This window comes from Muscardinus avellanarius, assembly GCF_963383645.1.
Source record: "Muscardinus avellanarius genome assembly, chromosome: 5".
NCBI classification, from domain to species: domain Eukaryota; kingdom Metazoa; phylum Chordata; class Mammalia; order Rodentia; family Gliridae; genus Muscardinus; species Muscardinus avellanarius.
In genome coordinates, this window is record NC_137790.1 from 49846474 (window position 1) to 49859768 (window position 13295).

General features: G+C 37.8%; 1 protein-coding gene across 2 annotated transcripts in view; it reads left to right on the top strand.

Annotated features, from left to right (window-relative positions):
• Window positions 1–13295, top strand: part of TBC1D23 (TBC1 domain family member 23) — a gene marked incomplete at both ends in the record, with an annotated part of 76174 nt that overhangs the window by 16468 nt on the left and 46411 nt on the right. For both annotated transcript variants that reach the window (XM_080696710.1, XM_080696709.1), the window contains one exon: window positions 9394–9505. In XM_080696710.1, the coding sequence (XP_080552836.1) occupies window positions 9394–9505 (112 nt within the window). The remainder of the gene's footprint in view (window positions 1–9393; window positions 9506–13295) is intronic.

A 13295-nucleotide genomic window follows, 5' to 3' on the forward strand; every position in this document is an offset into this window, starting at 1 on the left:
GATAGCATCATAAAGTTGTCTAATTTTCTCAAGAAATCTTTGAGCAGTGTATAGGAACCAAGAAGGCAGACCTGGTTAGATTAACTGTATAGTGGAAATTTACAACTTCTTGGCACAAAACCCAAGGAGTAAAGAAGTTGAGAGTTGAAGACTATGCTTTTAAAGTCTTTGGCTATGGAATTAAGACTGAAGACACGTGAAAGCTCTTCTAAGCAGTCTGTGCACCTTCACTCCTAACTTCATCTACAGGAAGCATACTTCCAGAATTAATTTTTTCCATACTCAAAAACCAAATTAAATACTTTTACAGTTTTGAACTTTTAAAATTATCATGCATGTAAACCTTTAGAAGATATGTTTGCTGCAGGTTAAACTTGTATGTCTTTACTCATTATTTGAAAACTAAAATGAAATATATAACATAGTACAGAGGCCGTATTGTTTAAGGATATATTTAAGTATCATTTCTTAAGTATTAGTGACTTCATACTCCAAGGAAAAATACATGTTTAAAGTGAGAATCTGTATCATTTTTTTCTCATAGAGTTTTCTATATTTGCTCATTTTAGAGAATACAGATAACTGTTCCCCTGAACACCAAAAGACAAAACTTTCCTGTAAACATATCACTAGAAATAAATGCTTTTTAAATATTCTTCCCAGTGTGTACTGAGAAAGAATGGTGTGGATAGTATACTTTTTCTTCTAGACATATATGTTTGTAAGTTAATTTAAGTGTTTTTCTCACTTAGTATATGTCCTTAATATAAATTGCTTTACATGTAATTGTTTCTTAGTATTTTAGTTTATTACTTAAACTTCCGTCTACTGAGCCAGGCATGGTGACACATGCTTGTAATACCCAGTTATTGGGAGGCTGAGACAGGAAGATTGAAGGTTCTTGGCCAGCAGCTAAGTGAAGCCCTCAGCAACTTAGTGAGGCCTTCCACAACTTAGTGAGACTCTGTTTCAAAATAAAGAATGAAACTGGGTGTGATGGCGTGCGCTTATAATTCCAGAATTTGGGAGGCAGAGACAGGAGGATCGCAGTTTGCGGACAGCCTCAGCTACTTAGTGAGGCCCTTTGCAACCCATTGAGACCCCGTTTCAAAATAATGAATAAAAAATAGGGCTGCAGATGTAGCTCAGAGGTAGAATGCCCTGCCCCTGGGTTCCACCCCCAGTATCGCAAAACGAGAGGCAGAGGAGAGGGAGAGAGGGAACTGGAGGTGTGGCTCAGAGGTAGAATGCACCTGAGTTCAATCCTCAGTAATAATAATAATAATAATAATAATAATAATAATAACAACAACAACAACAATATTCTATCTGCTGATTTAAATCAGTCCTTTCATAGCCGGGCGTGGTGGCGCAGGCTTGTAATCCCCGTGCTTGGGAGGCAGAGACAGGAGGATCTCAGGTTCAAAGCCAGCTTTGCTGGCTTAAGAGACCCTGTTTCCAAATAAAAAAGTATAAAAATAGGTCTGAGACTGTAGCCCGGAGGTAGAAGGGTTTCCAGAAACCCCAGTACCACCAAAAAAAAAAAAAAAAAAAAAAAAAAAAAAAAAAAATCAGTCCTTTTATAAGGATAGTTACATTGTAGTTTTTCATAGTTAAAATAAGCACTGCTCTGAATATGGTTGTGTTTGTTCTCATTTATTGCTGGATGATAGGATATAAATGTAAGAAAGGAATATATAAATATTTAAATTACTCAATACATTCAATACAATAGTAAGTATACTTAAGCTATATTGACAAATGCTATATAGAGTGAAAGTCTTCCCATCTTATTTCTCTGACATAGCACCTTTCATGATTTTATATTTTGTTTTGATGGATACTGTCATAATTCTAAATATTTGATGTCTCCATTATTTGGCTATTAACATTGAACAATATTTATTTATTTATTTTTATTTTTGTGTGTGTGTGGGTCTAGGGATGGAACCCAGAGGTATTTGACCTCCGAGCTACACCCCCTGCCCAGTTTTTTATTCTTAATTTTGAAACAGGGTCTCACTGAGTTGTGGAGGGCCTCACTAAGTAGCTGAGGCTGTCCACGAACCACGATCCTCCAGTCTCAGCCTCCCGAATGCTGGGATTACAAGCGTGCACCACCACGCCTGGCTTGAACAATATTTATTATAATTAAGTCACTCTTGAGGGAATCTGTGCTAAGGAGAAGTTGGAAAAAATTAACACAAGGAAAATTTATGAATGTAAATACCAACGCAGTAGAAGAATAGCCAAATCAATTATTCAGCCATTGAAATTTCTATTTTTTAAAAATACCGATCAGAGAAGACTGATCATGATTATTTTGAAAATAGAAATACATATACATACAGTATATAAAATTTTATTTTACTATTTTCACATTTTGTCTTACATATATCTTTGAATGTGTACACACACTATATACAGATATATAAAGAACTAAAAATGATTTTCTGAATATTAACTGGTTATCTTGTGGTAGTGGTGATTGGATTTTTTAATTTTTTAATACATTGGACAAATCCTCTAAAATGATATGATGAAAACATTATTATTATTATTATTTTATTTTATTTTTTGGTGCTACTGGGGTTCCTGGAAACCTTTCTACCTCCGGGCTACACTCCCAGACCTATTTTTATACTCTTTTATTTGGAAACAGGGTCTCTTAAGCCAGCACGGCTGACTTTGAACCTGAGCGATCCTCCTATCTCCACCTCCCAAACGCGGGGATTACAAGCATGCGCCACCACACCCTGCGAAAACATTATTTTTAAAAGTTATTTACTAGGCCGGGCGTGGTGGCGCACGCTTGTAATCCCCACGCTTGGGAGGCAGAGACAGGAGGATCGCGCAGGTTCGAAGTCAGCCGCGCTGGTTTAGGAGACCCTGTTTCCAAAAATAAAATAGGTCTGGGAGTGTAGCCCGGAGATAGACGGGCTTCCAGGAACCCCAGTACCAAAAAAAAAAAAAAAAAAAAAGTTATTTATTGTACCTGGGCATGGTGATGCTCAACTGTAGTCCTAGTACTTGGGAGGCTGGGACTGGAGGATGACAGATTCGTGGCAGCAACTTAGTGAGACCCTGTTTCAAAATAAAAAAGTAAATAAATAAAATAGGACCAGGAGGGGCCTCAGTCTCTGGGCTCAGTAACACACACACACACACACACACACACACACACACACACACACACTCACAGTGAGCTGTTGTTCAGTGTTAATAGCAAGAGTAATAGTATTCATGGCTTTGAAGAATTATTATGTGCTCAGGTATTGCACTGAACATTTTGTGTTCAGAAATGTATTTAAGCATTAACTGATCTTAAAAGGCAGACAATGTCTTGTTTTAGCTCCTGTTTGGAGACTGTGTACAATTAAACTATTTTTTATAAATTATGAAATTATGGGGGAAAAGTTTTTAGAACATGGTGGGAGGGGGAAAAAGCTTAATAGTTATTTTTTTCTAGTGGGAAATTTTCTATAACTTTCTTAGTTTTAGGAATACATATGCAATCTAGTTCTATTTTAAAATCATTATTTGTAGTATAATTCAATGCGTAGTTTATTCAGAAAATAAATTCAGAATTTCTAATTGAACTTCAAAGTCCTAGAAGAATTTGGAAATGTTTATTTACTTTGTTAGTGCTTGAAAAGCACTAACTCCCCTTCCTTAACGTACAAATCCTCCACGTTAGAAGTTACTATTTGATTGAGGAAGAGAAATCTAATTGAGATATTAGCTTGGGTATAAATATTAACTAATTTGCATAAATCTAATTCCATTGTTTGATTGACTATAATTGTAAGACAACTTTAGTTACAGTGCTTAGATTATTTTGCCATAAAATATCAGATGAGGGGGAATTCTATTATGTTTTATTTCTGTTTGAAAGCATGCCATTGATAGAACATTGAAGTAACTTGTCATATCATTACTAATATATGTTATACTTTCAAAGTCACAGAACAAGGAGTAAGATGGTCTTCTTTCCAGTTGCAAAGCTTTGGATGTGCTATATCCTGAACTTTCTGAATAAAGGAAACCATTACTTATTTTTCATACTTAATAGACTAAATGAATAAGGCTGTATTTTTCTATTTTAAGACCTTTAGCTTATAAAGTCAGTAAGAAGCTGCTTTCAATGAAGAAGACTCCCCCTTCCAATATAACCACAACCCATCTACTCAAACCACAACCCACCTACTCATACCCTGCCAGACATGCACTTTGCTTTTGTATGTTAGAATTTTATGTATTGCTTGATCAAAAATCAAGACTTGGTCTGGGAAAGAAAAGTTCTTTTTTGTGCTAAGTGTCATAGAGTTCTTATCTCTGATCCTTTTATAAATCATTTAGCCCTTAAAATTTTCAGCTTTTTGCTGCTTGTATAAGCACATTTTTAATGTTGAAGGTCTGAAAACTGAGTCTTTGTCTTGTTTAGAAGATGATGTTATTTTTAATTATTTAGGTTTGTGAGAAATGTCTGTTACTACCAAGGGTGTAGCACTTTCTGGTCTCCATAGGAGTTCTTGCTCATGGTTGTACTGCTGGGGACCAGAGTTTATGCTTTCTTGGGAACAGCATCAAAGAATCCAGCAACAGCTGCATCAACAGAGATGTGCTTGCACAGTATTGTAATTTTAAAAGTACCTTGAAGATTGGGCATTTTGCCCCCAAATACTAGTCTAAAATAATAGGAGATGTGACAAAATTACTTCACAAAGAGAACAAGTTTTTTTTTTTTTTTTGCACTGAAAAATGGAAACAGCTTTAGTTCGTTTATTTGATTAAAGAATTCCCTTCTGTAAATGATGTTTTCATTTCCTTATTTTGCTTACACATTTGACCATTTAAATATATGTATTTAGCCAGGCATGGTGGCACATGCTTATAATCCCAGTACTTGGGAGACTGAGACAGGAGGATTGCAGGTTTGAGATGAGCCTCAGCAATTTAGTGAGGCCCTCAACAATTTAGCAAGACCCTGTTTCAAATAAAAAATAGAGAGTTCTGGGAAGATGGCAGTAGCAATAGCTGGCAGCGGCCAAATAGGACAGATATTCCTCTGAGAAACCCCCAACATCAGATTTTGGTTTAATATCTGATTGGGACAATATATAGAGACATTTATAGCCACAACTTCCTAACTAAAATATAAGGAAGAAGAGACGGACCAAGATGGCAGAGCCAGCAAGTATATTTGGGAGAGTTAGATAAATCCAATCCCACCCGCCTTGAACTGTTGGAGAAATTTCCCCCACAATAGACGGCTCCTGCCCCACATGCTCAGGAATTCTGGACAACATACTATATAAGAAAAATGCTTGGGAGGAGGGCCAAGACAGTGGTGGTGGCAACGGCCAGTATCGGTGAGAGGCAGGTATATTCATTCTAATCCACACTGAACTTTTGAGGAAATCTCCCCGAAAGTAGACTGCACCTGCCCCACATGCACAGGAACTCTAGACAACATACTATGTAAGGAAAATATTCAAGGCTTGTCGGAGCCCCGCAGAGTTGGGTTAGCTGGTGCCTCGCATCCTGGGAGCCAAGGGCGCTCCTGGCCACTGTGCTCCGCTGGGGCTGGGTGTGCTAGGAGCAGCAGAACCCACTCTTCTTGGTGAAGCTGTGAGCCTTCACTCTTGGCGGGGAAATAAAACACATTGCTACTAAGTACTTGGGCCCCCAGCTTCTGCAAAAGACACGTACTTTTTTATTAAAAAATGTTGAAGACGGAGGAAGATGGCGGCAGCTGCAGCGGCAACCACGACCGCAGTGGTGATGGTTAGTAACAGTCGAATAGGACATGCATCCCCCTGAGAAACCCAGGACAACATATTTTGATTTAATAGCTGAATGGGACAACACACAGAAACATATCCAGTCATCACATCCTATCTGAAATATAGGAGAGAGAGTGGAAAATGGTGGAATTAGAGGCAAGACTGCAGTGTGGTGCCCACCACTGCAAGAAAAGTGATTCTTGGAGGGATATCCCAGAGGAGATCAGAAAGCAGACTGCTCCTGCCACCCATGTACAGGAATACTTAATAACATCATACTCTAGTAGAGACCAAGAAGGCAGCGGCAGTGGCCAGTATTCAGGAGAGGCAGATGGATCTAACCAAATCCACCTTGAATTTTTGAAGAAATCTCTCCAAAAGTAGACTTACTGCCCCACATGCTCAGGAACTCTGAACAACAGACTATGTAAGAAAAAGTTTTGCGGAGATGGACTAAAATAGCGGTACGGCAACGGCCAATATTCAGGAGAGGCAGACAGATCCACCTTGAATTTTTGAAAATATCTCCCCAAAAGTAGACTGTACTTGCCGCACATGTGTAGGAATTCTGGACAACATACTATGTTTTCAGTAAGTAGGAATAAGTGTGGTGAAATAGAAGCTCTAATATGTTGTTGGTGGGATTGCAAGTTGGTGCAACCACTTTGGAGAACAGTATAGAAGATCCTCAGAAGAAGGAAAACAAACTTACCATATGATCCAGCAATACCACCTCTGGGTATCTACCAAAAAGAATGAAAACCAAAACACCAAACTAATGCATGAACAACCATGTTCATAGCTGCACAGTTCATCATTGCCAAACTGTGGAACCAGCCAAGATGTCCTTCAACGAATGAGTGGATTTCAAAACTATGGGATATGTACACAATGGAATTTTGCTCAGCCATAAGGGAGAACAAAATTACGGCATTTACAATGAAATGTCACAAAATAAGAAAAAAGATGCTTTTTTTTTTTTTGTGGGTCTGGGGATGGAACCCAGGGGCATTTGACCTCTGAGCTACACCCCCTGCACATTTTTTTTTTATTCTTTATTTTGAAACAGGGTCTCACTGAGTTGCTAGAGGGCCTCACTAAGTAGCTGAGGCTGTCCGCAAACTGCGATCCTCTGGTCTCAGCCTCCCAAATGCTTGTATTACAAGCGTGCACCACCATGCCTGGCCAGATGCTTTTCTTAATGTGCAAAATATTAGGGAGAAATGGGTAACAGGAGGAACTCTAGATGAAGAAGGGACCCTATAGAGGAACCATGAAGGTGACATTTCTGAGGGGATCAGAGGAGGATAAGGGAAACTCTTTAAAGCACATGATGTTCTTAAACATATCAAAGTCAATCAGGAAGACAAGCATGAGTAGGAGGTATGGGGAGGAAAGGGGTTAGAGATTGGGTAGGAGCTGATTGGGTGATGTGTGCATGTATATCTCCACAAGTTTTTTCCCCCATTGAGATGTATGACTACAATGCACCAATAAAAATTTATTGAAAAAATAAAATTAGGCTGAGGGTGTAGCTCAGAGGTAAAGCACATTTGCATTCAGTCCTCAGTATCATCAAAAAGTTATAAATGAATAAATAGCTATTCAACAAAGATCCAATTAAAATTTTTGTTTCATGGTTACAAACTGTCCTTCAAATTTTAACAGCCTGTCTTATATATAATGGCTAGCTTGGAATAGGTAAACTCCAATCTTTATCAACTATAGACCTGCACTCTCAACAGTAGACTTGAAATCTTTTCCTTTTATTTCCCTTCCGGAATTTTGGTGACCATATAGCAAACAATCAAAATGTTTCTAATGTGGTTACTAATTATCTTATTGTTCACATGAGTTTGCAGAAGCTTTGTTAAGGAACCTTTCACATTGGATCAGGAATTCTCTATAGATTTTGTAACATTTTCATTTAATCCTTTCTCTTAAGAGTGTAACAATTAGCTAGGCATGATGGCACGCCACACCTGTAATCCCAGTATTTGGGAGACTGAGACAGGAGAATTGCAGGTTCAAAGCCAGCTTTAGCAACTTAGTGAGATGTTTTGCAATTTACCAAGACCCTTTTTCCAAATTAAAATAAAATAGAGCTGAGGGTATAGCCCCTACGTTCAATCTCCAGCACCACAGAGAGAGAGAGAGAGAGAGAGAGAGAGAGAGAGAGAGAGAGAGAACACTATGAAATTTATACATCTAAACTAATATTCTTAGAATCTTATGGGAGGTTTAAATTATTGAGAATGAGGAATGAGAGCAAATTATTTTCTTTAAAACCACAAAAATAGGAGTCTAATTTCCTGATATTAGTGGAGTGATCTCCCTTTAAGACTCCTTCAGAGAGTGATAAAAATGGGCTGAGTTATGAAATTTTAAAAAATTGTAAAGATTTATGTATACTAAAATTATAAATGATTGAGCCAGGCACGGTGGTACACGTTTCTAAGTTCAGCATTTGGGAGGCTGAGACTGGAGAATCGTGGTTCGCAGACAGGTTCAGCTACTTAGTGAAGCACTCCATAACTTAGTAAGACCCTATTTCAAAATAAAGAATAAAAATAGGGCAGGGGGTGTGGCCAGCCTCAGCAACTTAATGAGATCCTGTTTCAAATTAAAAATGGGGGGGGCTGGAAGTATAGCTCAGAGGTAAAATGCTCCTGAATTCAATACCCAGTACCACAAAATAAAATAAAAAATAAAGGAAAGAAAATTAATTTTATACTTTTTTCCTCAAACATAGTAAGCTAGACATCGTTGCTTGATGATTTTGTAATTTACTTGATGATGCGGTATTATAACTTTTCTGTAATATAGTATAGTTAGAGCCTTTTTTGTCCCTCTAGCATTCATTAAGTACTTACTGTAAGCCAGGAACTGCTCAAGGAATTATATCGATATAGTTATGTATTGAATAATCTCAGTGATCTCAGAAAACTTGGTGAATTTTATAATTTCTTATTTTTGCCAATAGATGGCATAAAGTTAAGAGCATGAATTTGGGGACCTCACCATTAAATTTTATTCATGGCTCTACTACCCATTATACATGCAGCTATAACCATAGTACCATTAAATGCATAAGAGAATAGTTATTTTTTTATATAGGAAGATTACTTTAGTTGTCTCACCTAAACCCACTTTGCTTCTGGTTATGCTTTTGTAGCTGGGACCAGCGATGTATCCTACCTGATTTTAGTGAGGATTAAAAAGAACATGGGAAATGTTTAGAACCATGTCTGACACATAGTGAATGCTACATCAAGCATTAATCATTGCTACTATCATGGATATTATTAACAGTATGATTTCATAAAACTGTCAGCCTGCCCACACCATCTTTTTACCATCTGGTAAAACAGATAACTAACTTACTAGGACTAAGTGCAAAATAAAGTAAATTAAATGTACAAAACTTGATATTCATCTCCAAGAAAACAGAATCTGAATGCTGTATATACCTTAATAATACATTTTGGCTACTCAGAACTTTGTTTTTTTCTTTTTAGTAGACTATGCTTATAAATGAATCTTGAGGAAGAAAAAATGTGAAGGAAAATTTTATCTTAAGATGTAGGACTTTTTTTTTTTTTTTTAGGGAAAAAGATCTGGAAGAAGCTCTGGAAGCAGGAGGCTGTGATCTTGAAACATTGAGAAATATAATTCAAGGGAGACCACTGCCTGCTGAACTAAGGGCCAAAGTTTGGAAGGTAACTGGAAACTGAAGTGAATAAAATGAAATCATTAAAAATATGTATGTGTGTATGTATATACATGTTTGTTTACATATTATAGGGTTATTGATCAAACTCAGGATCTTGTACACACTAGGCAAGTGCTCTACCAGTGAGTGACATCCCTAATCCTTAAAAATAAAATTTAAAAAAATTTATTTTCAAGCCAGGCATGGTGGTGCATGCCTATAGTCCTAGAAACCTGGGTGGTGGAGGCAGGAGGTTTGCCACTTCAAGGCCAGCCTTGTCAACTTGGTGACACCCTGATTAAAACCACATGCTTGTAATTCCAACATTTGGGAGGCTGAGGTTCCATCCCCAGTACTGCCAGAAAGAAAGAAAGAAAGAAAGAAAGAAAGAAAGAAAGAAAGAAAGAAAGAAAGAAAGAAAGGAGGGAGGGAGGGAGGGAGGGAGGGAGGGAGGGAGGAAAAGGACGAGGAACATAGCCTAGGGGTACGATACCCCTGGATTCAATCCCCAGTACCCCTCCCTCCATACACAAACATTATTTTCAGCTCTCTGGAAAGACTCTATTATTTACTAAGCATGCTGCATTTAGAAGTCTAATTTTTCAAACAGAGCAACTTATTAAAATTTGTTTCTAGCCAGCAATGGTGGCACATGCCTGTAATCTCACTACTTGGGAGACTAAGACAGAAGGATCATAGGAGTGCAGCCAGCTTCAGCAACTTAGTGAAAGACTTTTTAAAAAGGGGGGTGGGCTGCAGTTGTAGCTTAAAGGTAGAATACCCCTAGGTTCAACCCCCAGTACCACAAATAAATAAAATGTGTATTTTTGAAATGTTTGCTAGGGGGTAGTGGTGATGGTACTGATGAACCTGGGGGCATTCTACCTCTGAGCTACACCCCCAGCCCTATTTTTTATTCTTTATTTTGAAACAGGGTCTCACTGAGTTGCAGAGGGCATCACTAAGTAGCTGAGGCTATCCTCAAACCATGTTCTTTCTGTCTCAGCCTCCCAAATGCTGGGATTTCAGGTGTGTACCACCACGCCTGGCTTATGTTTTGTTTTGAAACAGGGTCTCACTAGAATCCTGAGTCTCACTACATTGCTGAAGCTGTCCTTGAACCTGCAATTCTCCTGTCTCTCAGCTCCAAATACTGGGAATGTTTGCTATATTTTATAATAGTGAATTAGTGTTTGTTTGTTTTTGCAGTACTGGGAGTGAAACCCAGGGGCAGTCTACCTCCAAGCTACACTGTGAGCCCTATTTTATTTTTTATTTGGAAACAGGGTCTTACTAAGTTGCATAGGGCCTCACTGCGTTGCTAAGACTGGTCTTGAATTTGTGATCTTCCTGTCTCAGCCTGCCAAGTATTGGGATCACAAATATGCGCCACCATGCCCAACTGTGGATTAGGTTTTGTTTTGTGGTACAGGGGATTGAACCTAAGGGTATTCTACCTGGGACATTCTATATATAAAAACATATATAAGCTGGGCGTGGTGGTAGATGCTTGTAATCCCAGCATTTGGGAGGCTGAGACAGGAGGACCAGGGTTCGCAGACAGCCTCAGCTACTTAGTGAGGCCCTTTGCAACTCAGTGAAACGCTGTTTCAAAACAAAGAATAAAAAATAGGGCCGAGGGTGTAGCTCGGAGGTAGAATGCTCCTGGGTTCCATCCCCAGTACCAAAAATATATATTTATATATATATACACAAAGTATAAAATAAAAACAATTTGTTATATTAATAGGTAAAACACATAGTAATATCTAGGTGTATATCTTTCTTCTGTGCACATACAGTTAACAGAAATGGAATTATAATTGTATATAGCATTCTAAATATTTTATTATAGGGATTTATTTATTTAATTTTGTGTGTGTGTGTGTGTGTGTGTGTGTGTGTGTGTGTGTGGTATTGGCAATTGAACCCAGGGGTATTCTACCTCTGAGCTATTTTTATTTTATTTTATTTTTTTGAGGTTCTGGGGATGGAACTCAGGGACATTCGACCTCCGAGCTACACCCTTTGCCCTATTTTTTATTTTGAAATAGGGTCTCACTAAGTTGTGGACTTCCTCACTAAGTAGCTGAGGCTGTCCGTGAACCGCGATCTTCCAATCTCAGCCTCTTGAATGCTGGGATTACAAGCGTGTGCCACCACGCCTGGCTCCCAGCCCTATTTATTTATTCTTTATTTTGAAACAGGGTCTCACTAAGTTGCAGAGGGCCTCCATAAGTAGTAGCTGAAGCTGTCCATGAACCTGTGATCCTCTTGTCTTAGCCTCCCTAAGAAGCTAAGATTACAATTTACTTAAAACTTACAAATTGATTACAACTGTGTTCAACCAGGTCCGGTTTATTATAGAAATTTAAACGCATACAAAAATATGGAGACTTTTTTATATAATGGACCCTCCATAGCCCAACTTTGACTGTTAATCAACATTTGGCCAATCTATCTTGTTTGATAAGTATCTCCATTCTTTCTTCCCCACCCTACCCCCACTGGATTATTTTTAAATAAATCCTTGATAGCATACTAAAGTTCTTTAATGGAAATTTTTGAGATTTAAAGACTTTTAAAGTATCCACAAGACCATTAAGCACTTAAAAGAAGAATACTTTCTTAATATTATAAGATTTCTTCAGTTGTCTCATATAACTTCAGGTGATTTTCTTAAATTTGAATTTTAGAAGGCCCACTTGTCGCACTTGGTTTATATGTCAAGATGTTCTTAAACTGGGCATGGTGGTGTGTGCTTGAATGCTAGTACTTGAAGCTGAGACAGGAGGATCACAGATTTGAGGCCAACCTCAGTGACTTATTGAGACCCTGTTTCAAAATAAAAAGGGCTGGGATTTTAGTTTGAGGGTAGAATTTCCCTGGGTTCAATCCCAAGTACCTCCCTCCAAAAGATCCTTTTAATTGGTACAGAACTTAATTAAGTATATAATGCTTACATAATATATTTGTGCTTATTAAGTATATAATATACATAATTGTATATGGTACAGATGTGCTGTTTTCTAGTATATATGTATAAATAATATAGGAATGTAAAAAAATGCAACAAAGCCAGGTGTGTGATGGTGCATGCTTGTAATCCCAGTGCTTGGGAGCCTGAGACAGGAGGATCACAGTTTCGTGGCAGCCTCAGCTACTTAGTGAAGCCCTCCAAAACTTAGTGAGATCTTGTTTCAAAATAAAGAATAAAAAATAGTACCTTGAATGTAACTTGGAGGTAAAATGCCCTTGGGTTCAATCCCTAGTACCAAAAAATAAATAAATACATAAAATGCAACAAAGATAATTGCTTGAAATACAGTCATCTGTGTAAGTATATAAATATTGTGTATAATTGTGTCTATTCCCTGAATCAACATGAAGTAGTAAAATCTAATATAGGAGGATTTAAAATAATTCTGTTGAGCCGGGCGTGGTGGCGCATGCTTGTAATCCCAGCATTCGGGAGGCTGAGACTGGAGGATCGCGGTTCGTGGACAGCCTCAGCTACTTAGGCACTCTACAACTCAGTGAGACCCTGTTTAAAAATAAATAATAATAATAATAATAATAATAATAATAATAATAATAATAATAATGATAGGGCAGGGGCTGTAGCTCAGGGGTCAAATGCCCCTGGGTTCCATCCCCAGACCCGCAAAAAAAAAAAGTTCTGTTGGTTTATTGTGATGTAAGTATTCAGTATTTGATGGATAAATATATTTTACTTAGTAATCTTTGTTATAATTTCTAAATTTAGGCTTTTCATTATTATAGCACATTTTCCAAGG